At 40.6% G+C, this 27660-nt stretch overlaps 2 protein-coding genes across 5 annotated transcripts in view; one reads left to right on the top strand and one right to left on the bottom strand.

The window, feature by feature from the left end:
• Positions 1-27660, bottom strand: part of OSGIN1 (oxidative stress induced growth inhibitor 1) — a 63156-nt gene that overhangs the window by 34130 nt on the left and 1366 nt on the right. The window contains exons 2-3 of the mRNA XM_017824371.1: positions 26718-26766; positions 7013-7140 (exon numbers count right to left, since the gene is read on the bottom strand). Coding sequence (XP_017679860.1) covers positions 7013-7140; positions 26718-26727 — 138 coding nt within the window. The 5' untranslated portion in view covers positions 26728-26766. The remainder of the gene's footprint in view (positions 1-7012; positions 7141-26717; positions 26767-27660) is intronic.
• LOC108501981 (receptor-interacting serine/threonine-protein kinase 2-like) lies at positions 5140-26743 on the top strand. 4 transcript variants are annotated; one of them, XR_001876317.1, is made up of 13 exons: positions 5140-5298; positions 7624-7789; positions 8448-8601; positions 8801-8956; positions 9076-9218; positions 9443-9492; positions 10495-10656; positions 11410-11495; positions 12959-13027; positions 13321-13486; positions 14364-14516; positions 15853-17040; positions 26687-26743. XR_001876317.1 is itself a non-coding variant. In XM_017824376.1 (12 exons), the coding sequence occupies exons 2-12, from the start codon at positions 7638-7640 to the stop codon at positions 16155-16157; spliced, it is 1596 nt and encodes a 531-aa protein (XP_017679865.1). In that variant the 5' UTR covers positions 5140-5298; positions 7636-7637; the 3' UTR covers positions 16158-17319. The 4 variants fall into 4 exon arrangements, 3 of the variants coding, with proteins under 3 accessions (XP_017679865.1, XP_017679864.1, XP_017679866.1); XM_017824376.1 differs by lacking the exon at positions 26687-26743 and having other exon boundaries at positions 7636-7789; positions 15853-17319; XM_017824375.1 differs by lacking the exon at positions 26687-26743 and having other exon boundaries at positions 15853-17319.

Genomic DNA, 27660 nt, shown 5'->3' with positions numbered 1-27660 from the left:
CACAAATTCTAAGGTTTCCTTTTTAATGTCTGCCATGCAGCTGCCTGTTTGCTGCCCACTTTGCTGCACTGCTGAAGCTGAGAGGAAGTGTCACTTCAGGACATGGCTAAGCCCTGGTATTTTTTGTCTCTCACAGTACAATTGGGGAATTTGTAACAGGTTTCTTTCTGTTGCCACTTCCTGGAAAGGACACGACAGAACAAAGTCCACCCAGTACAGGCTGTTCTCCCTTGTGCCACTCTGCTACTTTCAGCCTTAAAAAGCAAAAATCAATCCAGTAGGTACAGTGGTATTATTAGAACAGTTTACTTTTCAGTGATGTTCATTTGCCTGTATAAAAATGGATAGATCATTGACAAGTGAAGAAGAATATCAATCCCAAAAGAAGATTATGCTGCATTGTTGCAACATTTTCTTAAACCATGGGAATATTATATTTTGGCTCAAGTGTCTTGGCTACAGATGAAATGCTGATTTCTAAAGAAAGCCAGCAAACAGGATCACACTCCTGAGGGCAGACAGCACTTGGGCTCTCCAGCCTGTTTGGACACTGCCTGCATGTCTCTCTTGCTGTGTGCCCCTGTTCTCTCATCACTGTCACAGTGACAATTATTGTGATCTCCATGGACCAAGCCATTAGAAAATTTACTGGAAGTAAGTGCCCAGCAAAAGTCAAAGAACTGCCATGTTTGGCCTCCTTTGAGGAGCTCGTTTACAACGTTGCCATCCCAAACATTCAAAAACTCAGCTGCTCAAACTAATAAGCTTTTGATGAGACGATGTGTAATAAACAATGCCTTGTGTTCTTCTCAGTTGTCTTCCAAACTCCTGGGGCTCTAATGAATAGTTCCACATGGGTTTGATTTGGCAACCTCTAAATGAAAGCTGAAACTTGTACTTAGCCCCTTAATTACTGCAAGATCTGTTGAAACTACTTTATTAATAAATTTTGAACAGGATTGAAGTTCCATAAGCAGATTCTTTTGGTATAGAAATACCTCCTTTCATTTTTTTAGGTGCCATCTGTTCACATCACTTGTGCAATTCATGGATTCTTGCCCAGCTAAAATTTCTAAGGTTGACAAAGGCTCTTTTGATCATCAAAGGGTTATGAGATTTGTGGTGGGAAAAACTGCTGGGAAACCAAGGTAAATCCTCCACTTTTTCCATCCTCTGTGTTAGCTGGCTGCTTTCCATGGAAGAGAAGGAAGTGCTCCTCTCCAGCAGCCTTGGACTGAATTCCAGTTCAGTATGCTAATGACCAAATTCAAAGAATATCTTTCACCACAAGCAGAGTGTTTTCCTGGATGACTGAGAGTTCACTGACGTTCACTGTGGTAATTCAGAAGTCTGTCTCTGGCACTAAATGCAAGTGGCCTACAAGCAGGCTTGATTATCCCAACATTTACAGGAAATCCGGAGAAATCTGTAGCTTTCAGGTGCCTTTCATGTACGTGTTGTTGCAACATTGAAAACAAAAAAAAACCCAAACAAATTAACCCAAACCAGTCCCACAGCCAAAAAACAGAATTGATTTTAGATCAGACTTTCTTTAAAACTCATTTTTGATTATTTGTACTCAGATGCATATTTTCATACTTCAGAATTGCCAGGTAGAGAAAACACAGCACTTGGGATCAAGCCAATTAAAAATTTGTCTGCTTTCCAGTGGAAAAATCCAGGAGACAGGCATGGCATTGGTAAAGTTATTCATGTTATGCTGTTTTATAGGAAGAGCTTCTTTTGGGGATTTGGTGGCTAAGGCTGCACTTTTTCTCACCTTGGAACAGGTGTCTTTAGGGGAGCAAGGAGAGTGTGCTCACTGTGTTCTTTTGCCTAGAAGAGCTTGAGCTTTGCTTGGTGTGTGTAAAGGCTTTGAAAGCTCCTTATAATCTCCTACCTGTGTCACACATTCACACGAGGTCTCACAATCCAGGCCTCTGACATTTCAGCATTAGCTCACTAGAACTATTTATCTGCAGGGACATAATTGATGGACCTGGAGGTTTAACATTCCTCCACCCTGTCTTAGTACTGTTTAGTTCATTGTGTTCCAAAACAGATCACAACCACTTGGGTTGAGGACTAGGGCACTTTAAACAAGTATGATCCACTAAGCTCTCTGCAGTCTAAGAGTTCTTCATCTTGTTCCCACTGACATGAATTGTTATGTGACACCCATTTAAGATTTCACTATTCAAACAGTTGGATAAAGAATTAACAACTTTCTTTGGCACAATTTAATTAGCAGAGGTGCTTGGCACCACTCACCATATGGAAACTGCCCAGGGCCAGAAGCTGTGATACTCCTGTTTAGTCATCTCACTAATGACAAGATGAATGTTAGCAATATTTTCCGAAATAGCATGGCATGGGCATTTGAAGAAACAGAAAAGAAAATATAAGAAAAAAGAAAAGGAAGCCTTAGTTCAACTGCAAATCCATAAAATGGAAAATGGACACCATAATTTTGTTGTATTTTAAAGTATCCCCTTACAGTGGGCAGGTACTGGAGTTTGGAGCCCTATCTTCTAGAGCAAGGTGATCATATCACTGGCTGAACTCGTGCACTACAGCTTAGGCTTTGTGAAGAGGAACTCCACAGCATTTGTAACCCACAGATCTGAATCCTACAGCATCCTAACATCAGCTCCTGTAAGGCCTCCTGACCCAGACAAGATGCCAAAGAAAGCGGCACCTTTGAACCAACCTCTCTGCCAAAGTTATCCTGCACAGATGCTTAACTGGAATAACCAGATTGAGAAATGATGCTGGGAACTGTGCTGAAATATTGTAGTGTTTACTGATCATGCATCAGAGGCTTTGGTATTTGGGTCATCCTAATGCTTTGGTCTCCTGCTCCTGTGTCATTCTCTCACTGTGCACACTCGCTCTGTTAAGGCTTTGTCTAATGCTGTGGTCCTTTAATGCTGCTGCCTCTAAAAGCTCCACTTTGTTCTGAATTTGATTGTAACTGGGTTCAGTCTGTGTGACTGTCAAACTAAACTTCTGTTTTCTTAACTAATTACTGCACAAGATAGTCCTCATGGGAGCCTAAAGAGGTTTTTCCTTGCCTGTTATTTATAAGCTTCCGTATTATGAGAGAGGCTTTAAACTTCTCTGGATAAATTATGTATAGGTAAAATACTGGGTTTTTTTAATTAACATGTTCAATAATAATTATGTTTAATTAGTTCAGACCTGCACTGCTTGGCCTGTATATTTCTGGTTTCTCTAATTATGGATTAAAATTAAGCTTTATAGTTTTATACTGAAGGGGTTTTTTTAAGCTGAAAACAATAGTTGAAAGGAGTAAACAAATGCAGGATTGTTCTACTATGTTTCCCCAGCATGTGATAGTCTACAAATACAGAAGTACCTAAAACTACTTTAAGTGTCAAAGAATTTCTGTAAAATTCCTTAAAACTCGTCTACAAACTCCCCTGAAGAACTTCCTTTAATTAGCTGAAAGGCTTTTGAACAGTTGTGATTCAGTCTGAGCCTGACAGGCCGATTCTTTATACAGGGCAAAACATTTTAAATGTACTTTTTAGGGAAGTGTAGGCTATGGACAAAAATGAATGTGGTGTGGATAAAGCCAAGGGGAAGGGGATCCTGTGGCACAACAAAACAACTTGACATACTTCCAGCCTTCTCTAGGATTGTTCCAGCCCACTATTTTAACCTTTGCTGCTACTGCTCCCCAGAGTGGTTTCACTTTTGAAGGGGTGTGCTGGGCAGGGAAAGCTGATGCTGGTCAGAGCTGTCAGCAGACAACCCCCTGCACACTTCCCCTGCAGTGCCCCCTCTGGGGCCACTCAGCACCAGCCACAGGATTCTATGATGAAAGGGAATTTCCCATGGTCACAGGAGGATTAGGCAACTGCCTTGCTCCTCCTTCCTTCCCTGTGGAGGGGGGTTAGGATTTGATCCAAAACCAATAGAAGTGTGTGGACAGAATTTCATTCACTGACTGGTTTTATGTCAGCCTCTATAAATAGAAAATCTTCCCGGAGCAGAAAGTTTGCATAAGTGTGATCAGCTGAAAGGACTGCTCTTTCCTAAAGTCCCCACCCTGCACCCAGCAGTCCCACCAACCTTCAGTGGGAAGGTACATGTCAGGGGCCCAGCAGGAACACAATTAGGCCTTATAGGGTTTTCACAAAATTAAAAATACACTGGACTTTTGGCATTTTCTAGCCCAACCTCCTGCTCAAAGCAGGACTACCAGCAGTGCTGGGTCAGGTCAGCCATGGTTTGTCTAGCAAAGTCTAGAGAACCTTTTAAAGGATGGAGACTCTGCAGGCTGAGTGGCCCATTCCAGAACTGCATTACCCACCAGTGAATGGTTTTTTTAGCATCTGGCTTGAACCTCTGAATCAGAGACATCTGCCTGTGCCACTGGTGGTTATCTGCCACTATGGAGAGAATTTGTCTCTCTCTTCATACCTGACCTAGGTATTCTAGTTGATATCCCCTCAGCCTCCTGCCCCTGCCTAGGCAGGACTGGCTCACTCAGCCCCTGGTTGGCAGGTCTGTGCTCCAGGGCCCCACCTTGGTGCTCTCTATTGCATCCTCTCCAGTTTGTCCACATTTGCTTTGAACTGAGGGCCCTAAAGTTGACTCTGGTATTTCAGCTGCAGTTCCACCATTCCTGACTCCTGAGGTGTGGTGACTGCTCTCCCTTCCCTGCCTGCATTTCTGGTGTGCCCAGCGTGCCATTGCCCCTCTCGTGATGAGGGCACCCTGACTCTCACCAGAACCCCCCCTCCAGCAGGGCTCTTGCACAGCCAGATTTCTGTGACCCCCCCTCACCCCTGTGCCCACACTTACAGAAACCCGGCACTTATTTCCTGTTTTGAGATGTACTCGGTTTAGAGAGTTTGAGGGTGTTTTACTTGTGCCGTCAGCCTGACCCAGGGCAGAGCTCAGCACCGGTGTGTGCAGCCCTGCCCTTTCCAGCCTGGCTGGATCCAACACGGCGCTTTTCCCTGCCAGCTCTTTCCTCCTGGCATTCCTCCTTGAGGGAAAAGCGGCTCTCCCAGCCCTGCGTGTGTAATCGCGCTCGTGTGCGGTCACTAAAGAGTTACAGTCTGAACCAGGAAACACCGAGGGAAGGCACATCAGCACAGACTCCAAGGGAAGGCACATCAGCACAGACTCCAAGGGAAGGCACATCAGCACAGACCTGGCTCACGGCAGCACAGCTCGGGCTGTTTGAGTCCAGCTCCCAGCCGGCTCACACCTGCAACAGTTTCACTCCATCCTTCCACAGTTTTTATGCTTCTCTTTCCAGAGGTAAGCTGATTTTTATTTCCAGTTTCTTTTCCTGAGACATCTATATATGTTAACATAGAGATTCTCTCGTACTAAGGAAATATCTTTGCTATGAGTTATTTTTAAAAAATTACTTTATAATTAGAAACTTGAAATGAATAGCTTTATAGAGTCTTCCTCATGCCCCTGCCTGCACAGACGGGACAGGATGGCAAAGTTCTCCCAGACTCTTAGTGTCTTACTGAAAAATAATACTAAACTGTTCCTTGCATAGGTCACCTACAGAATACTGGTTTGGGGATTTGATGGTGAGATTTTAGAAGGATCTAGGAGAAAAAACATTCAAAAGAGCAGAACTATTGAAAAAATGTCTGTTACCTTCCAATCTGGAGATTACAGAGAGACTTTGTTATCCATAGTTCCTTGACAGTTCCATATTCAATGATTAGACCTTCCAACTGCTTTAGGAATTTGGGTAGCACCCTGCATGAATAAAACGTTTCTCATGTTAGGGTTAAACTCTTCTGGAGATTTTCAGCAAATCACTTGATGTTGAGGTATGGAAACAGATGTACCAACTCAGACACAGGGAGAATGGTCCTTGGCATGTCATGACATGGTTTGTAACTATGAAGGTTGAAGTGGTTTTCATTTTGATTTTAAGAAATCCTTAGTTAAATTAGATTTTGCAAATACAAAATAGGACCTGATGATTAGCTTTAATTTTTATCTAAGTAGCCAGTTAGCAAGAGTTTAAAAAATTCTTATATCTTTATCTGATTCAATTTTAAATAAAAATAACTTCTTTCAGGAATGGTTTAGGTGCTAAATTCATTACTTGATCTTCCTTGCACTGTGTTTGGAGTTGAGTACATTCTTTTAGCCATTTAAATTATTACTTATTGCTGTATATAATAAAAAGGAGATATAATTTTGCTGCTGACAGCCTTTTGATTACCTCCTTTATATTTAAGATTGGTAGATCTGTGTGGTCTGTCTTTGCAACTTTAAGGGATAAATGGCTCATTTGGAAATTTATCTTCATTCAAAGGAATATTTTCAAATTTTATGAAACTGTTAAACTGTCTGTCAGCCTCATACCATACTGGATTTATTCTTTAAGGAAGCCCTTAGAGAAGCACCTAAGGCAGTTATTGCTTTCAAGCTACAATAATGTAACAAAAGGCAAAAAGTTCAACTGTGCTTTCCTATCAGAATGAGATGCTGTCAAAGCTGAACTGGTAAATCAGCTGCTGTGTTTTTATTTGCATTTTGAGTATGGTTGGGTGCAAAACTGAGCTTAGTACCCCTCTGGTTGTGGATGTGCCTGCAGGGAGAGACTGAGGTTAACCCAAAGTAAATTGGTCATGAACCACAAGTTCAGCCAAGATCAGGGGTTAATTTATCTTCTGATTTTTGTTTCTATTTCACTTCTGCTCAAAGTCAGAAGACTTTCAGGCCTTCTGCATCCCAGGAACTATTTTTGTAGAGCACAATTCACACTCAATAGTCCTTCACAGTTACTTCAGTCCCCTCATCTCATTCCTTTTCTAGCCCAGGTCTGCTGAGCTACACTTTGAGTTCTGACCCACTGACTGCTGACCCTGCAGTGATCCTTACCAATGCTTTTATGCCATGTGTTTTCTTAGATTGCTTGTTTTCCTCCTTCACCACTGACTTTTTGTTACCTCTAGTCTAATGGAGCTTCAGAGATGTAATTAAAACTGGTACTCACATGGTACGACAGTGATGCTTTGCAGAAGTTCTCTCTAATCCACGTGTGTTGCCATGCAAAGTGTCTGAGACGTGCAGCTGGCCTGGAGAGGGGCTGTACAGGGACTGTACTGGCCAAATTAGGGGCTGCTGTAAAGACACAACTCCATTTATCAGAATTCTGCCAGTCTACAACAGCAGAAAATTTGCCTTTTACCTTGCTTTTGCATTCACATGTGATTTAGTAAAGAAGATATGCAAGAATGATGCAGAACATGCTGACATGTGTTATTGAATAATTGTCTTTTCAATCTAACTGTAAGATGCTAGTTTGTTGTCCACATAAATTCAGTATCACTTTAAAATCACACCTTTTAATATAAATAATGGCCTAACATTTCAAAGTCATCAGATGGAAATAATGATGAGCAACTAATTAGCACCTTGCAGCCTCAGATGGCAAGTTAGGTCCAGACACTCCTTGGCAATTAGTGCATTTTTCCTGTCTTTATACAGGAAGGCTTTTGCATTAGTTATTTGGGAAGTAAGGGGTGGTGCAACTTCACTGTGCTTTGGTAGTAATGATAAAAAGTAGTTCTTAGAACATCTTTCTTTTCTGTTTTTTCCCTCCAGCCAGCCATCAAGAAATGGCCTATCCACTGCCTGTGGTAGCCCAGGAAGATTTGGAAAGCTTTACAGTGACCAGAACAGGCTCAGGCTTTGCACTCAAAGCCTTCCACATCTCTTGGAACACTCCCATCTCTGTGAAGCTGCTGAGCAGCCAGGACACTACAGAGAGGTGGGTGTCTGATCTGCCAAGTGACCCCCAGGGGAGCCCAGACCTGCAGCAGGGCCAGGGCCATCTGACCCCAGCACAGCTCCAGCCTGGAGGCACCTCTACTCACAAACAATGGCTTCGGACAATTCTTGGTAGAAGTAGAGCTTACTCCTGAAGTAATTAATTATGTACTATAATAATGTATACAAACCCTGATCAGTAATCCCAGCATGGTGTGGGATTATCTTTCTGGAGGTCCCTAAAGCGATCTCAGCTGAACTTAATCAAAACCAGCACGTACAGGTGAGAGTAGGAAACATGGGTAGGATTGCAGTGCATGGAAGAACATAATTTCCTGGGAAATGGGAATGTCACTTACAGCAAAAGGACACAACACAAGCTTTCCCCTGCCTTCACACTTCAATCCTGCTTCAAATTGTACTCTTATGTCCATATTAAAGCATCCAGAGGTCTTTATATTGCAAAAATACACTACACGAGGGATTGCTTCATTTTCTTTGAATTGTTTGGAAGGTTACATAATACGTGTTTATTGGTGGAATTATATTGCCTTGTGATCAATCATATGGTTCTCTCTCATTTCCACATCCTGCAGTGTCTCATCTCCAGCTGGAACCCCCTTCAGTCTCACCTGCCTCTAACTGGATCTTTTTTACAGGGAGTGGAAGTTGCTGCTTCAGGATATAGCAGGTGTCAGAGGTTGTGAGTCTGAACGTCTCCTGCCTCCCCTGGGGATTTACCAATGCCATGGACTCATGGGGTTGGTGACTGGATGGATGGACAATGGATCCCTGCACTCGCTCGTCCATGAGGTACAGAAAAGGTGTCATCTTCTGGGTGGCAAAATTAATTAAAAGATCAGCCAACGAAGAACAATCAGCATGTAAATTATGGTCACAATCTGTTCTTCAGTTTCTGGATTGTGCTTCTGTTTGGTGGTTCTGTTTGTTGTCAAACGAAAATGTAAATAGCAACAATTTCACACCCAACCCTGTATTTTGTGTAACTCAGCGTCAGCTGTACCCAGAACTTCCACGTCCCTTACTCCTGAGGATCCTGTCAGATGTGGCTGAAGGGCTGCATCACCTTCACAGCCTCCAGCCTGCCTCCTGCCACTGCAGCCTGAAACCTTCCAATGTGCTCCTGGATGGACAGTACAGAGCCAAGGTAGGAGCTTCAACTTTTCGTCTGTTAATGTAAAATCCAACAGCATTTATTTATCTGAGGAGTCAACATTTAGTAGCAAGACTTGATGTACTGTTACTCAAATGATTTTTTCTCTGTAGATATCAGATTATGGTCTAACCAACTGGAGGAAACAGCAGCTGAGGTCAGCCCTGCAGAACCAGAGGAGCTGCCAGGATTTAGTGTACCTCCCTCCCGAAATCCTTGAAGGAGGCCTTCCTTCCCAGGAAGGTGATATTTACAGGTGAATGGAATTATAAGGGCAGGTCATACCTAGTCCAGGCTACACTCTACAATGTTGCCAAAATACTTATCTTCAGACATTACAGTAAAAATGCCAGACCTTGGATAGACTGTCTTGAAAAACTCCTTTTTCTTAAAACAATAAACTTGCTCTTAGAAATGAGAACACAGATACAGATTGCAAACTAATGAATGGTCTTTCGCTGTTTTGGGTTTTTATTTCAGTTTTGGAATAATGTGTTGGGAGAGCCTAAGCAGACAGAAACCTTTTGAAGGTATTTATCTCTGTTATTCATGTCAGACTTTTTATTGTCCGAATCTTGTCCACAAATTCCCTTATTTCAGGGAAATTATGATACAAACACCACTGTTTTTTCAGATGTCCCTTTGCCTTCTCTTACAGCACAAAGCTTCACATTCCAGGATGTAAAGATTAGGATTTCTCAACAAACCCTCAGTGTTTCCAAAGAAGTGATCTCTCTTCCCCCATTTGTAGCATCTCCCTGTGCTTGCTGAGGCACCGTGTCACTGAGTTGGGTTTCAGCTTGCCTGTAGGGAGCAGGAATATCACTTCACCTTTGTCAGTTATTAAGTGACAGGTAGTAATTGAATGGGCATAAGACTAATTTTTACAGTTGCCATGAGTTTTAAATACCAATCAAGAAATGTCAGTTCATGCTGAATCCTCTTCAGGAAGCATCCTTACTTTCTTTGTGTAAGGATGCAAGTGTAAGGCTCTAGGAATGCTCCCTGTTTCGTGCAAGTGGAGACCAGTGAAAGCTTCATTCTGCATGGCAAAATTGATGGAAGGACTCCTGCATTCTACACACTGAGAACCCCTGAAAAACACTGCCCAGAACAATATCTCCATGTGTGTACAGCTTGTGGCTGCCACCTTGAGGCTGCTCCAGCTGGGGGTTTTGTACAGTAGGAGTTCTGTTCTTATAATGCAAGAGTAAGGCTTTTTACAAAACTATGCTTAGAATAATCACATGTATTCCTGAGGTGTCTGTGTGTGTAGTTTACAATGCAGGTTTATATATCCATTTATGACTCAGAGTTTGGACAGAAGTCTTTATCCTGAAATATCCTGTTCCAATCAATAAGTAGCTATAGCTACAGTTAAAGGTTATGGTAAAAGAGTGTTAATACATTTTTGCTTTTAAAAAAGCAGTCTTTGTTTTAAAATACACAGTATGACTTATGCTGAATGTAATTTAAAGAGAGTTCTGAGGTCTTTAATATTTTTTGCAGTGACATTTTCTTTTAAACTGCAGGTCAAACAGCCCTGCTGGAGGTTCTGACAGGAATCTGCTGCAGTTCCCGGCCTGGCCTTTCAGAAGAGTTTATACCAAGCAATTTTCCTGAGAGGAACAGACTATTGCACCTCATTGCTCTGTGCTGGCATCAGGATCCAGCTCACAGACCACGGACTGCAGGTGACATTCAGGATGTGCTTTCTGTGTAAGATCTGTGATGGAGAGGGTCGTTCCAGGACCATTATTTAGCACTCCAGATGCAGCACAGCTGAGGTGGGAGGGGGCTTTAGACCCTCGGAGTACCTGAGATATTCCTTCTGACTGAAACTTCTTACCATAAATTGCCTTACTTGTCTCCAAAACTGTGTTTAGTATAACGTAAAAATACAGGAAGGGATATTACTGTTCATATATATACACATATCTAATATATCTACACTAGCTTAAGAAAGATCAAACTGCCCTAAGCATTTCTCAATTCCAATGCATAACCAGTTCCTTTTGAAGTGTGCTATCATTGTCTACTTTAGTGGAATTGGTATGTTTAGCGTCTGTTTTTAAAAAGATAACTGAGAAATGTTAAAATTGTGATATTTGAGGGCTTTTGAAGTTGAAATGCTGAGGAAACAATTTTCATATAGCTTTATTGTGATGGATTTATTGAGTCCTGAGTAAACATTCTGCAATTAAGTTCATACATCTGTGTGAACATTTAAGAAAATATGATTTTCATGTGACAGGAACCGTTCTTTAAAATCAGGTCAAAGAGGAAACCAAGAAAAAGTATGAGGTGGAAGTTGTGTTAAACTCATTTTGTCTAGTTCGTACATCTTCTCAATATAATAGTGAAGTTAGTTGCAACATGCTGATGTCTAAATATATACATGTTTTCATACACAATGTGGTATTTATAATGCTTTATTACCCCTGCAGAATGTGTAGATCTTCTAAATGGAATTTTGACTAGTATAAATAAGGAGGCAATTTCCACAGCAATCTACAGTCTGATGGATGCAAAGGTTAGTGCAAAATTAAGTTTCGTTCTCCTACAAGGATTTTACTTGATTTGTTCAATTACAATCTTTGTGATCCAAACCCAGGAAAGGCCTTGTGTTGATTGCTTTAATGGCTGCACCAGAGAGCTGGAGCATACCCTTTGGCACTCCAGGCTCATTTAGAAACTGTAGAAAATATATAGGGAGGTTCTCTAGAAAATAAATCAATTGATACCTGCTATTTTAAAAATATGAGAGCTTCTTTCCAGTCACCACCTGTCATCAGCCTGGTAAACCCATGTGAGTAAGAACAAATATTAGCCTCAAGTCCTTCAGATTAGGGCTAGAACCAAGGACAGTTTTGTGTGTACTGGTTCCAAACCAAGTAGTTCCAAACCTGGACAGTCTGTACCTGCTGCAGCAGTACCATATCAGCACTGTTCTGTGCCCTGCACTGGTCCTACATTGACATGCTTTCAGGAACAAGGCAATTCTTGTCCTACAGTCTCAGAGGGTTCTCTGATACCACAGGGATGGGTTGGGAATGGCCAACAGCTGAGGGACAGCTAACTCCATGTATGTCTACAATGCCATGGGAAATCTGGCCCAAACGTGACTGCCACAAACAGAGCTGTCCCCTGCCCAGTTAACTGAGCCAGTCATGGTGGGGAAACCAGGGGATGAGCTGCAGCCTCGGACCAGCCCTCTGACTCTGCCTGCAGTTACACAGCCCGTGCTGCACCCTCGGTCTCATTGCTGGGCCGGGGTGTGTTGTGTGAGGGATTATTTCTACCTGTTGCAATCACATTCTGGGATTGTAGAACAGACTTGATCAATCTTTTAGTAGCTGGCATAGTTATAGTCAAAGTCATTTTTACTACTGTTGAAGTTTATTACCAAATATTCCATAATCTAATGTTTTGGTTGCCCTTGAGCAAGGTTTTATTTTTCTATTTGCTGAATTAGTGAAGAGCACTATTTATTGTTCAAACTGATAAGTCTAAAATTACTGTGAAAATGATACTGAAGTTTCTTGAAAATTCTTCACAACTGTTGAAGTATAAAAACTAAAAAATAGTTTAACAATCTGCTGTGGATGTAGGAATGGGAAAACAGTTACAAGTATTGACACATCCTTATTGCAGACAGTTTGGCACACTAACAGAGCATGGCTGTGCTGTTTGGATCCTTGAAGGAAAACATGTTATAGCTAGCCCAATCTCTCTCAATATAGGCTTATTTTCACCTTTTCCTGCATGAGTCAAAAATTGGTTTTAAAATAAATGTGAAACACCAGAAACAGTAAGAGGGTAGAATTCTGTGTCAGATTCTATGCCCACTGACATGTGTTAAAATGTAAAATTGCTCAGTGCAATTCATTGTTAGCTCATATGAGCACACCTTAGAGTATAATATCCATTGTCAGTATAAACTCTTGAACAACCCACATCTATCCTCACTGGAGTTCCTGTGCTTTCTCCTGCCAGGAGAGAGCGCTTGATGCTTGCAAAGGCTCAGCCACGTACACCCTGCAGACAGGCACCTGCAACTCAGAGGTGAGTACAGACAGGCTGCAGCACTTCAGGAGCTGCTGCTTTCTCCTGCCAGCCCTGCCAATGCACAGAGCAAACACAATGCATAGTGCAAAATGTCCCTGCCCAGGATAACTCCACCCAGGCAAACCACAAACCCCACTGCTTTACCTGGTTCACAGCAACTGACCCTGACGTGGCTCTTGCAAAAACAACATCTTCCACTTCAGATTTGTTCTGAACCTCTCCTGTTTAGAAAAGGGTTTGGAACAAAACTTTCCAAGAAGGTAACTCTTCTCCATTTTGGTCTCTTTCAGATCATCTGTCCACCAAAAAACAACCGCTTAATCAGCAAGAAAATTCCTTTCATAGTGCCAAGCTCAACTGGCCTACTTGATAGCAGTGGAAATAATGCAGGAAGAGAGAATATTCTTGAGATGGGTCTGTCAAATACTATCCCACAGAATGCAAAAACAAGAAAAGGTGTCTATCTTGAACTATATTTAGCTCCAGCTATTATAAGAAAAGCATAACTATTACTAGTTGTTCAATATAGAAATGTAAAATTGTCCCTTCTCAGAGTAAAGCTGTGCCTTCTACTGGTATCATCTGAAGTGTGAGTTCACTGCAGGAAACCAGAGACACCACAATGTTTTTTGATTAAATGTACAGATAGAAAAGCTGGGTTTGCTAATTTTTTCTAGAATACTGAGCTGTAAATATAGAGCTGCCTTTCCCTCACACATCAAATACTGAGTGTTGGTTTTGACAGAACAAGTCCCTCCTGAGAATCCCACTGCTTTGTGCCACCAGGAATAACTGCTTTTCCTGTAATTTGCTAAGAAAAGGAGATGTGTTTTAAAAAGACTATGTTGCCAGGAATGTGTGAATGATTCCTGATAATCACCATTCCCATGTAAATAACTCCCTTTATCTTTCCAATGTGGATTTGTCCTATCAAAGTGTTTACATTTGTGTCAATAAGTGATTTTCTGTACTTCCCATGCTTTTGGATACAAAAGTTGAGACGCAGGAAATCAATTCACTTGGAGCAACATCTGCATTTCCAAGCCCTTTAGTTCTGACCAACAGCTCAGACTCAACACAGCACAAAACGTTCCATGACTTCAGTAACAAATTCCTGCAGGCAGTTTGGAAAAGTCTGGTGTGTGTAGTAATATACACCAAAATCTTCCTAGGAATAATGGTGTAGAACAAAGAGCTGGAAGAACAGCCAGTAATAAGTAAGCACTCTCAAGTCAGTCCTAAGTACCAGTCTTCTGCAGTGGGTGACAAATGTGTAGTGGTTTGTTGTTGTTCAATTCAAGGGTCTAATCTTGCTCATCTTAACCTTTTCTAGATCATCCAGGCTCTGAGAGTAGAAAACCACACTTGTTTAGGAAGATTCCTTTATGTGGTTCAGCTGCAGACACACAAAGCAGTCAGGATGTGGCCCCACTGCTGGCTCTCCAGCACAGCCCACAGCCAGTGCACCCTGGACAAGCAGTGACAGGTGAGGCACCACTCCCAGCTTGAGCTGGTAATATTTGCCTTGGCCAGATCTTAGCGATAAAATTGTTTAAAATATTTCTAAATATTAAGATATTTCTAAATTTTGTGCCCATTTTTAAGTATTTAGTGTAATTGGTGCTCCTAATTGGATACAAATGTCTCACGAGTCTATTTATGTATAACTGCTCCTCTCTTCCCAGAAGTCTTGGAAATGACCATTGAGAACATTGGCTCCAGGGTCATTGCCCAGAACATTCTTTCCAGGATCACTGTGAGGCTGAGAACGGTTCTGAAAAGACCATAATAAAAATACAAAATATACCCCACGCATTGAATGTGAAATACACTAGTTGTTTAAGTCTGGGATTATTTGTTTTGCAGTCTTTAGCTGTGCATGGTATACCTCTACAAGAGTAGCTACTGACCACAGAAACAGGTGACAGGGTGCCCTCCATTCCCTTACTCGCATGGTCTCAGGTCTCCCTACAGAACAGAGGCAGAAACTCAGCTGCTGGTTTGGGAAGGCTCACTCTGCCTGTGGGTGAACCTTTGGGAGCTGGTTTTGCTAACTTTTTGCAATCTGGTTTATGATAGTTCTCAGCCTAGCTGGCCTTCTCCATGGCAATTCACTTGAGTGATGACATAATTTCTGAATAAATCAACAGACTAGATCGTGCAGGAAAAGTTCATCACACAACACTACAGCAACAATCAGAATGACAGAGGCATGTTCTCCAAAGCAACATGGCTTCTGGTTCTTAATTTTCTCCTGTACACTAAAACCCCTGATATCAGTACTAAGTGTTCTAATCACTTTGTGAAAAGAGACAGAACCCAAAGCTCTCAACCATTTTGCCAAGAGTATAACTTTTCTTATCAGTTTGACTTTGATGTATATTCATTTTCTGAGTTTCATGCTACATGTTTCAAATGCTCCCGCTACCCTAAGCTGTTGTCTGTCCTTCCACTTTTGACAGGAGAAAGTTTTCTCATCTGTGTCAAGCCAAGCTGCTTTGCATGAGGTTCGATACAGATGCTCAGTGAATAGCACAAAAGACCTGAAAATCTGCTCCCCTAAAAAACTGAGCACTTAATGATCTTTAGAAAGATCTGTAATCTGATCTTCATGAGTTTCAAACAAAAGATGAAAATACTTTGGAGTAGTTTTGAACATAGAATGCAAATAAACTAACTCTTCCCACTTCCTTCCTCTACTGAGTTTATGTTTCTGGTGTTGATGTTACCACTTGCTAAAAACTTCTGGAAGAAAATAATACTAGTTTAACACGTTTTGTTTCCTTTTGCCCTTCCACTTGCTTTTCACTTTTTGTTTCCAGGTCCTTGCTGCAAAGGAAACTTCTGTCAAATCCTCACCTGCCAGAGACAGAGCATACTGAGCTGCATGACAGAGGGACGCCTGAACCACGTGCTGGACGTGCTTCGCTCGCAGCAGACGCTGTCCCGGCCGGACTACGAGACCATCACCTCCCACCCCACCCTGACCGGCCGGGCCCGGGCCCTGCTGGACACCTGCCTGTGCCTCGGGGAGAGGGCAGCACAGGGGGTGGTGACTGCACTGTCAGGGACCAAATGCAGTCCTCTGGGACAAGTCAGCCACTGCCCAGACTGCCCTCTGAGGTGAACAGGCTGCTGCTGCGATGCAGTTCTTTGCAGTGTTACACTCCTCTGAGCACCGGTGCTTTGTAAGGGCAGTGACTCACATTGACTCCTCATGCCAGCGACCAAAGTCAATCCTTCCTACAGCCCAGGAGTTTTGTAAGATTGAAAGGCTTCAGAGAATCAAGAAGTATTTCTTCAACAGGGCCTTACGGAAGACTTGGAAGTTGTACTCGGATGGGAGACTGCCTGGGAATACTGAGTGCTGGAGGCTTCCTTGCCTTCTTCTGAACTTATCCATGGACACGGATGCTTTGGAGTGTCCTGCTGCTGCCTGGACTCATCCACAGGTCACAGACCCTTTGAGTTCACACTGGAATTCCAGTTTGTCCAGTACACAGAAACACTGCTGTTATCAAAATGTTCCCAGGCACAGCAGAGTAAGATAAGTGGTACAGCAAGCAGTGACAGCAAAAAGCCAGCCACCAACAAGCACTAATGTACAGGAGGCAGCAAGCCCCATGGCAAGCACAGAGCCTGTCAACAGCTCAACAGCAAGAGCAGCTATAAATGTGATCTAGCACATTCCAATCAAATCTGGTGTTGCCTTGGACCCTTCAAGCCTTGTATTGGGTGCTGTGACTGTGTAAGCTCTGCTCAGCAATAACAAAAACACCCCTGAATTATCGACACTGTTCTCAGCACAAATCCAGAGCACAGCCCCAGAGTGGCTGCTATGAAGAAAATTAACCCTGCCCCATCCAAAACCAGCATGACTGTGAAGGAAAATAATAAGATTACTCTAATTATAATGAAAATGATGATATAAGATGCCAGTTTTTTGAAGGCCCAGTGGGATTTCAAGCTCCATGGCACCAGATTAACATGAGAATTTATACAATCTACAGGTATTTCAAACACAAAACCATGTTACTCTGTTTCTCTGTGTTGCTTTTGTTCTCTCTGCAGTCTCAAAGTGCTCACTGAATTCAGCAGTTTGGCAGATTGCAATTTTAAGTACAGTAATATGTTGTCTAGGCACGCTTAAAGAGATAAGGAATTTGTTACATCAAATTTCCAGCTACAGTACTGCTGAAAGCACAAACATAACTTTCTTTTACATAACTTAATTAAACTTTGAGATTGCCTGGAGATAAAATATTGTTACGATTAAAAGCAATGTCTATCAGGATGCGTTGACAATAGTTTTGCTTATTAAAGGAGCTAAATATCTATTTCACAGTTAATTTTTTTTTTTCAATCTACACTTTAAATGTGAATTTTCAACAGTCTCTGCTAAAACAGGGATGCGAGGAAAAGAACTGCTGTCACAGGGTTTTGCCTCTTTAGAAGGCATAAAATAATCTGAGCAAAACAAATAAACATTCACCTGTGGGACACAGTTCCCAATTTTTAAAAGAGAAACTGGCAATACTGCTGAAACAATTAAACAATTATCAGCTTCTGTTGGACACTTTATGCTTCTGTGACAGATGTGCTGGCTGGCAGGCTATGCTGATTTTTTGTCATTATGTTTTTGACACAGAAATAGTTTCAGCTCTTTCCTAGAAACAGCTGCCTACCTCAGAATATAATCTGATGCCAGGCCTAAACCCAGTCTCCAATGTTAAATGCAGAACTGGCATCAAAGCAGTGGGAGCACAAGTTATCAGCGTGGTGGTTTTGAAGGGATGATACCAGTTTGTTGGAATGACACTGCTGTTGATATAAAAAGTTTTGATCCCAAATTAAAATACAGTAAAGTGAAAGCAGCACCACTTTGTCTCACCAAAAATCTAAACTCTCTTAAGGCCTGTAGTGTGTTGGCTGTGGAGCAGTGTCTGATGCTGCTCACTGGGGTGGAACATCCAGCTGCTCAAAGCCTGTGGTGTTGAGTGTGCCCAGGCTGGCTCTCCAGCTGAGATCCTATGGCCCTTGTGCTGCAGTTACCTTGCTGCTGCAAAATAGGGTAGAATAAACAGCAAAGACAGAAGAATCAAACTGTTCTTTAGTATCTGTGGGAAGGAACAAGGCTTGAATGTGAACAACTGGAGTTCCAGGAAGGAGATATAAAACATGGGAAACTCTAGAGAGCAAAGGGGATAAAAAACCAAAGTCACTTCAGGACCAATTAGGAAAGCTCTCTGCTGCAGTTACTTAGAAAAAACAAAACTAAAATAAATAGATGTTAAAAATTACAAGTCATATTCAAATTTCATGAAGCTATTTAAACTTATTAAAGGAACAGTAAGTGGGGTAGGCAGATGGTTATTTTCCTGACTTATTGTAATGTATTTTTCTTCTTGATGCTGGTTGCAGCTATCTTTTGCTGATTTGCAAAAAGATGACTGTCCCTTGCCCTTTGTCCTATCTATACAACACTTTTATCTGAGCTGGAATACTTCCTGCAATGTAAGAATGTCTGCACTAGAATTTGCTTGAGGTTGATTTGTGGAAAATTAATCTGAGATACTGGAATGAAATGTTTAAGAGATTAGTTTTTCCAGGAGAGAGCAAGACAAACAAAGCTATAAATACCACTCAAATGCTGTTACCAGTACCTGCTAAACAGTTCCAGAGAACATCAGAGGAAGATAACAAGTGCATATTCATAAAACACTAATCTACAAAATTTAAAAAAATGCATTAATGGACTGCTGACATACACAGAATTTTACACCACGTGAGTAGTCCAAAACGTACAGACCCTAAAGCACTAATGAAAACATACTAACCCTCAAGGGTTCTTATTTTATTGTTTCAAGTCTGCATTCTACATAAGCTTGTAAACATTTTTCATGCTTGCCCAGGTTTAGTCACTGGAGCTGTTCATGTGCAGATTTGTAAGGCAGGCTAAGTGCAAGTACAAATACTGTGCTAGGGAAGGACCCAAACATCCTGCAGGCAGGCACAGACAGTAAGGTTCCTTCCCTGCTGTTTGCTGAGTGCTGTACAGCTGTTACCCAGGATCTCCTCAATAACACGCTGCCTCTCAGCCTGCTGGGGTTTTTATGCTTCAAGAAATTTTGTCTTGCACTATATTCTTTTTCATTCTTTTCCTGCCCCCTTCTCTGCAAAATACTTTCTGGGTGCTCAAAAGGCCTTAGCATAGTTTGATTTTTTTTCCTTTTCATGACAAGTAATCCCTTCCTTGCTTGCCTGGTCCTACATTCCCTTAGCTGAGCACATGGTTGACTTGACAGCTGGTATGTCAGCTGAGTTAAACAAAACTCCTGGGTTTTGAAGGTAAGTCCACCATAAATTAAACTACCTGACAAGGTCTGAAAAGAACATAATTAATGAGTTATTTGTGTTACACTAAAGTCAGCATAGCTGCAAGAACATATTAATTGTAAGCATTTTACTTAACCCCAGCATGACACAAATGGCAGACAAGAAGCTCATACATACTGTTTCCAGCTCTTGTAATGACAGAAATTTGTGATCAGTATTTTCTTATTTCCTGCCTTTATTTCTCTTTGCTAAGAATACATCCCAAGTAAGAGTTACAGAACTCCTTCAACCAGGATGAATTAAATGGCAGTGATTTAGAATAAGAACTTATTCACCCCTTGAAATGTGACAACATTCCAAAATACCTCAATACCACATAGCAAGCAGAACCTTCCAATCCATACAAGCAGAAAGCACAGACGAATTTCACCCTCTCAGAAGTAACCTGTCCATAGTTCAGAAAGTTCTGTACAGTTATTCCTTTCCTTAGATTTCAAGAAAAAAATATCATATTAGTTAACAGAATGACTACCAACATTATATTTGTTTGTCCTTTTGGACGAAAAAGGGCTCAAAGCTTTTTTTCAGCTCATTAGAATGTTACCAGGGGAAAAAAATAAAAAATGAGAGAATTGACTAAGGAATACACCCGGAAAATTAAAAAAACCCTGACTGCATGAGACTTTTGACAGTCCTCAGCTCTAAGCATGGACTGAGGAGAACCCAGGAGGGGGAGAAAGGCAGGGAGGAAACCTGATGTGTAAGGACAGGTTGATAAAGTTGTGTTTGGTCTAGCAAACAGGAGATGAAGGGCACAGCAAAGAGTGGAGCGGGGTAGTGAGCATGCAGTGAGGAAAGAAAGCACCTGCTCTGTTCTGACTTTGTGATTCTGGAGTAGCTTTCAAACAGGGGCTTAAAAAAGATTTAAAGGCCATTATGAAGACAGGCTCCTTCCCCACAGCCAGAGAAATTAGCAGTATTCATGGAACTTGTTTTTTCACCTGATCAAGAGTTCTTTAGTTGACAAAATTAATACAAACAACTGTGATTTGCTAAGCTTTGTTACCTCAGGCTGTTCAGTTTATTTATGCAAACTACAAATGTTTAAATCGATGTAAGGGAGAAATGAATGTATTTTTACTGGGAGTTACATAACATGAATATTTATAAGTGGTGTAAGGCACTCACTATTTATTTCACTAACACCTACCTGTGAAGTCATGTGCCTGTTAGCAAGTCAGCCACCAGGACGATGGACTAGAGAGAATTTGAATTAAAGAGCCCTGGAGATTACCTCCACCCTTTACAGTGTTTCTGTGAATTCTAAAAGGAAAAGAAGGCTTTCCTACATTTTTGCCTCTCTGCAGATAATGGTTGGTCATCTTCTCTCAAATACAATGAAAATCTTTTCCATTTTTATTAAAAGGCAATCTTTATTAAGCAAGATCTCTGTCAATACATTAAATGTTTGTTGAGAGAGCCACTGAAAAACATAATCTTTTTCATGTAGAAAAATTAACTATTTTGAGATTATTTATTACCCTGAACTTTCTCTTGCCTCCTTTGTCAATTTTTAAAATGGGATTTTCTTTGCATTAATGTATTTTCCTTCTTTTTGCATGAAATTGCAGGAATATTAAAAAAAACCACAACAACCCCCCCTTATGACATACAATGTTAAAATGCAAACAAGATAATAGGACAAAAACATAGGTCCTTACTTGTGCTGAACTGGCATGACCTCACACAGAAATGTGATTGTTTTTCTGATAAATGCATGTCTCAGACAGGTTTTACTAAACCCTGTATGAGACTAAAAGATTTACAGCCAAAGAAATATTTCGACTTGGGGAGGCTTTCTGCAAAACCAGCTATTACTGCTCTGCCCTCCCTTCTGCTCTGACTCCTGCAGAGCTGGTTAAAATGCAGTCTGGTATGTCTGGGTGAAACCTTTTCTCTCCACTGAAATCAATCATCTGCTGGTATTCAAACCTGCAGATTTATTTGTTTAAAGAAATCTCTCACTTAGGTAGAGAACTCATGATATGTACAAGAGAAGACATATTTGTATGCTAGTTTATATTATGTCTTTCAAAACTAAAATTACATTTCATTTTCTGTGTGATATATGTCGGGGTTTGAACTCAGCTGTTGAATTTTATTTTATTTTAATGTGTTCAGTGGGAATGTTTTCTTCTATTCCATTTACCAGCATACCAATATAGCAATTTAAGTCATTCTTAGAGTCAGAGAAGCATTTAGGCTGGAAAAGACCTTCGAGATCATTGAGTCCAGCTGTAAACCTGACAGTGCCAAGTCCACCATGTTCTTAGCTAGTCTGAGACTATTTATTTTGTTTTAGATCCAATGGTAACTCTCAGCTTCTTCACTCAAATTAAACCCCACCTGTGAAAGCTGTTGGTCTTCAGCAGCAAGAGAAGGTGCCCCTGGCCTGTGGCCAGACCTCTCCTGCTTCTAACAGTGCCAATTAACTATACCAGTTAATTGTGCACAGTGACAGCTGCACAGGGAAAGGTGCAGGAATGATTTGTTACTTTAAGATATGCTTGGGCATGAGAGGATTTTTCTTGTTTGTTTTTACAGCTGACTATTTAATCACAGATGTTTTTTCTTGCACAAAGGAAACCTTGTTAAACAACAAAATAAAAGATAATTATCAGGATTTCACAGCTGTAATTTTACAGTATGGTATATACTGGATTTAACTCCAACAGCATGCAGTGTAGCTGCCTCCTGTGTCTTCTGATTGTTTCAGCACAGCCACCCAACATAAATATTTGGGGTTTGTTTTAATAACACAACCTCATGGTTAACTACAGCATATGTTACTCTAGCATAGAATAATACAAAATAACAATTTCCCCAGTGATACAACACTTCAGTAATAAAGTTTGTCCTTTGCAATAAGGACAACTAGGGAGTTGTCCATGGAGTGTGACACCGAGCAACCTCCGTGATGCACTGCCTGAGGTGTGGGGTGAGGACACCTGCAGGACTCCAACCACACAGTCTGTTGTGTGAGATGACACTGATGACCCATCTGAACAATTAACCTGCCATCTCCTAGAGTTTCAACAGAAGTTGAGGTCTTCCACATTTTCCCATACTGACACTGAGGTAAAAATAACTGCCTGACCTCCCCGAGCAGTAACACGACACCTGGAACCACGAGGTGGAGTTTCCTCTCTCACCCTGCCCAAGCTCTCACACAGTGCTTGCTCTCACTTTGCTTACTCTTCCAGGTCCATGGAACAGTGAAGACAACAAAGTCACCAATGCTGCATAAGCGACCATGTCTCATTAAATCAATGTTGTTGGTATTAAGAATGCCAATATTGTAGCTTGTGAGATTTAAACTAAGAAAAAATAGTACTGAAAAAAACCAGCAGTAAACTTTAACAAAAGCAAATATTTCTTCTGGAACTAAGGTATTCCTGTAAGTGTCTGTAGCACAGCTTTGAGTGTTTTCAAAAGTTTGATTTATGGCACTTCACAGTATGTGACTGGGAAGCTGAAAAGGCTTTTCATAGTTGTGGGGATCTTGCATAACTTGGGAAACTCCTGGTAGTTCTTAATTAGTCCACTTCGACTTGCTCTGTAGGACACTGTACACACCAACTAATCAAGAGCCAAGTGTGGAACAAAGGAGGGAAGTGCAAAACACTCAAATAGACCGCTGAGAAATCATTTCTGAAAAGTTAGCAAAGCCAACCATCATTTTAATTTCAGGCCTGAATACCTTCTAATATTAGCAAAGAGTGGATTAGACACTGGAACGACTGTGCTGGCAGAAAAAAGACTAAATCCACTAATAGAGATCCTATCTACTGCAAAGGCAAATGGACTGGCAACAAATCCTCTGTGTTTTGATAAAACACTTTCCCTAATCTTAAAGACTCTCTTGGCATTAAGATATTTTACAGCTCAATTTTTAGGGTGGACTTTTAAATATTGAGACATTCTGAAAATCTTACTCATGGAACATGAAGTCTTGGGCAAGAACTCAGCAAAAATGTCCAGGGTGCTCTGATCTTGTATTTGTGAAACAACATGGGCTTCTTTATTTTACAAGGTGTGCCTGTGCTACACAAACTGCAGAAACAGAACTTATTTGTCACTCTTTCCTCACATACATGAGTCTGTTCTCCTTATAGGCAAGATGCATTAGGTCATACTTGATTTGCATGTGCTGTGTGGAATCTGTGCACAGAAAGGTCTTTGGGATTATGTTTTGGGAAACTTTACTTTTAAAGACAACCTAAATTTGGATCGAATACAAATACAGAATCCTGCAGAAGTCTGAAAGTTTAGGGAATAAAGGCTCTCCTTACTATGTGTTCACCCAACCATTGTTCCCACTACTGTAAAGTATCTCTAAATAAAATGGGAAGGAACCCTTTTATTAAGGGTACAAGTTTATTTGCATTGTACAAACATTCAGGGTAATTCAGTAATTGAGAGAAAGGCAACAGGAGTGCACTAAAAGCAAGAGTGGGATCAGCACTGATGGGGCTGTACTGCAATGTGCTGGATTCAAAGTGGCTCTGCTGAGGAACATCTGGTCGAATTTAAATAGCAAAGTTTGGACTCAGCATGATAACACAAACAAAATGATGATATTGGCTGCAGCCTCTAGTAACCAGCTGCTTTCAAACAGGGTATCAATGTAACTACTGCTGAGTATTAGCAGAATCTTCTAAGCTGCCATACTCCTGCTTTTAATCAGAGACAGAGAGACAGGTACCACAAGTATATCAAAAAAAGGACTCACAATAATACAGAGGAATCTATAACAGAAAGAAATTTTGCTGTTTTGAAGAAAGTCTGAGCAGTCACATTAGAAGGCCAGAGTTACACAACATAAAATAAATGCCAAACCCAACAGATGCCTTCAAACTGTCTCATCCAGAAGAAATTTATTTAAATAATGTCAAACTGGGTTACAAACATTATAACTAAGGACTTCATATTCTTCAATCCCAGTACCCACATACTAATTTGGGACCTGAAACAAGAAGAAGATATTTATTCTTAAGAAGCTATTTTTACAGCCAGAAATCCTCCTTAGTTTGTTTTTTTACATAATCACTTTTAATAGCCTTCAAAATAGACATGGACAAAGAGCATTATCTTTAAAAATCCCTGCAGTGTTATTAGTCTTGGTGAAACAATGATTCTAACTCCCACGTTGTTTCCCAAGAAAGTGAAGCCATGATTCAGTCACTCTCATTAATAAATAGCCAGATCCTAATGAAATTAATTCAACACAGACAAGACAAATTGTATGATCAAAGGGTAGGGCCCCAAAGTTGAATGGTTTAGTTGTCTAAAACATCAAGTCAAAGCATCTATTTAAAAATAAGTATAGCTACAAGGGATTATTTTTTCCAAATAAACCCCCAAAATTGACCAGGAAAACCTTGATGTATTGAACATTCCACTTGTAATAGAGAAGATTACTTGAGCAAATGAAAATAGAAAGTGTGTGGTATTAATCAAAACAGTTCTGAAAAAATACTATAAACCTCTGATGTTTATCTGAAGATGTGAATTTTTTTTTGCTGTTGTTTCTTTGCTCTCCTAGCAAAGTTTTACTGATAACATTTGAAAACTTGCCCATATATTAGAAGATATCTATTCCCACTTTTGTTCTGTAGCATGGACAGCACTGAACAAAACCAGTTTATAATCAAGTGCAGCAAAGATATTGGTGAGACTGGATGAGTCAGTGAAAAGGAAAAGGTACCTGAAAGGCAACAGAACCAGACTAGAAAATAAAATTTAAGATGCGGTGTTAAATCTTATTTAGAGTCTGTTTTTAAAAACCAGTATAGAGAAGCTAAGTTTTCCATAAAAGAAGGACTAATGTTAATCTTCAGAGTATTTAAATAAGTGCAGTTGGACAAGACAGAGACATTCCACAGTTTCTGTTCCTTAAAGGGATATTTTCCACTACCTCCTCCTCCTCCTCTTCTCTCTGCTCCTAGCTTACTCCACACTTCTACTTTTGTGATTATGACAGTCAAAAACTTATCTTCACAAAAGTATTGTTTTCTGCCAGCTTAGTGAGCAGAATTATCTCACAGAGGGGGCCAGGCAAGTGCCAGAGCCAGTCAGATGCTGAAAGCCATTGGAATAGGAGGAGACATACAGCTGGGATCAGGGGAAGATAAATTTAGAAGCCTAAATTTAGACCTTTCCCTTTAATTGCCTAGCACTTTGGTGCTTGTAGTCACTCTCATTTGTAAATAACACTTACTCTGCCTAAACCACTTAGAGTAGAAATTTCTATGATGGAAAGAGGATGGTAAAAAGAAGAGGAAAAGGATCAGTGAATCTGGGTTTGTAAACAGTCACTCAGCTGTAACCAAAGAAAAGAAACAGGGACAGTTGCATTTTTTTTTTAAACTGTTTCTGTTGCTCTCCTGAAAGACTACTGAATATGTGGCTGACACTGAGATCATGAAGGCTGAAAAACTACAAAAAAATAATCTCTGCTTTTAAGTACTTATAAAAGTTGTAATTTCCTGGGAGCTGGCTAAAGCCATAGATTTATTGTCCCCAAAATTTTATAATCCCTATGAATAACTCTTCTGTCCACAGAATGTAGAGTTCAAAAGAAGCATGAAGGTGGTGCCAGGACTCACTGTGTATGGTAAAATTTCAAAAGGAACCAATACAAATTGTCAAACCCAGGGCTGGAAGCAAATGTCCATTACAGTCCATAGCATAAGGTCCCTGTTGCAATGAGTCCCAGTTACACTCAACACACCTTCAGGGCTGACTTTAAGGAGCTCAGTACATGCTCGTTCTTCCATGAGTTAAGTGCGCGAGCAACACATTCTTGGGAGACTTATGCAGTTAAGGATAGGCTTAAACTCACTCTGAACACCAGAATGAACTTGTGTTCACAAGTGTTCACAAAGCCAGAGTTTAAGGATTCAGATTCACTTTGATTTAACAGCAATTTTTACCTTGGGTTTGTCATGTTCTAAAACCACTTAGTGAATATCACGTGGACTTGGCTTCCTGTAATCTGATGCAAGTTCAATTTGGTTTGTTTAGGAGTGTTTAATCTGCTTATTCTTCAAGCTTTTTGAGTTGAATTACATTTTCTAAGTGGCAATATTAGACAAAAAGAAAAAGATAGGGCAAAACCCACAGACTTAACCAAAACTCCGTTTGACTTCCTTCTGATTAGCTAAAGGAGATAAAATCTTAACTTGATTAAATTAGTATCAGATAAAATCCGAGTGGAAACAAAGTCTTGTAAAGCTTTCTTTCTCTCCTACTGCTTAGAGAATAGCACTTTTGTGTAAACATAACTTACCAGTGGCCATTCATGGAGCACCAGGGATGAACCAGACAGTTTATGTCATCTGGAACAAGAAGAGAAGAAATAAACTAAGGAGTCCACACTTATATTTGGCTTCCATAGTGAAACTGAAGAAGTAATTTATAAAGTATGAACCTTTCCGAAATGGACAAAAATATCTATTTGGATGATTATTCTGAAGTTTGCTTCTGGTCACCTGCAAACATTTTAGAAGCATCATCTACCCTTCTGATGCTGTCCTAACTTGGATCTCTCATACCAACCTCTACAGTGTTCTAAGTTTTCAGAATTCAGAAGGTGAACTTCTATTTTGAAATCACCAAATGGGTATTTTTTCCAATAAATATTTTTCGAGGTTCTAAAATAAAATGTCATCCTCCATACTTCCAGTATATGCCTAATAATTTGTTTCCTATGTCTCTTCAGTTCTTCAGTTCCTAAAGGCAATTTTAGAATTAGTTCACATTTTATGAGTGCATTTTTTGAGGAGTGAATGTTTTCTTCAGTAGATTCAATTATGAGAGAGCTTAAAAGGCAGTCTAGCAACAGCTGAAATCAGCTGCATCTTTTGCATTCACACTCAATCCACATTTTGATTAATGTGTGAGACGACTGGTGCAAATCCCCACCTCCCTGGGAGATGCTGTGTCAGTCCTACAGAACACAGAGCACCAGCAATATTTGTAGCAATGACTTAACACCTCATGACTGTTTTCTGGTTCATATTACCTTTATAACAGCAATTAGTTTCATATGGCAGGAATTTGAGTTCTACTCTCGGGATGTCTTTTACTGTTTTTTTATCTTCTGTCAGTGCAGTATAAGTGGCTTAAAAACAAAGACGTTGCCTATCAGGACTGTTGAGCTCCCAGAAGGCAGCAGACTGGTTTTGTTTGCTGCTTTGCAACACTGTCAGTAGTTTTAGGAGGTAATAGAT

Source organism: Lepidothrix coronata, unplaced genomic scaffold (assembly GCF_001604755.1).
Source record: "Lepidothrix coronata isolate B3197 unplaced genomic scaffold, Lepidothrix_coronata-1.0 Scaffold110, whole genome shotgun sequence".
Lineage (NCBI taxonomy): Eukaryota > Metazoa > Chordata > Aves > Passeriformes > Pipridae > Lepidothrix > Lepidothrix coronata.
The sequence above is the reverse complement of the archived record's forward strand: the minus strand, read 5'-3'. Positions and strand labels throughout refer to the sequence as shown.

Bases quoted from the DNA above. Each gene is read 5' to 3' on its own strand.
- LOC108501981 (XM_017824376.1), top strand. From the start codon at position 7,638: ATGGCCTATCCACTGCCTGTGGTAGCCCAGGAAGATTTGGAAAGCTTT. The intron at 7,790-8,447 runs GTGGGTGTCTGA...TCTTTTTTACAG, and splicing joins AGCCAGGACACTACAGAGAG to GGAGTGGAAGTTGCTGCTTC. The intron at 11,496-12,958 runs GTTAGTGCAAAA...TTCTCCTGCCAG, and splicing joins ACAGTCTGATGGATGCAAAG to GAGAGAGCGCTTGATGCTTG.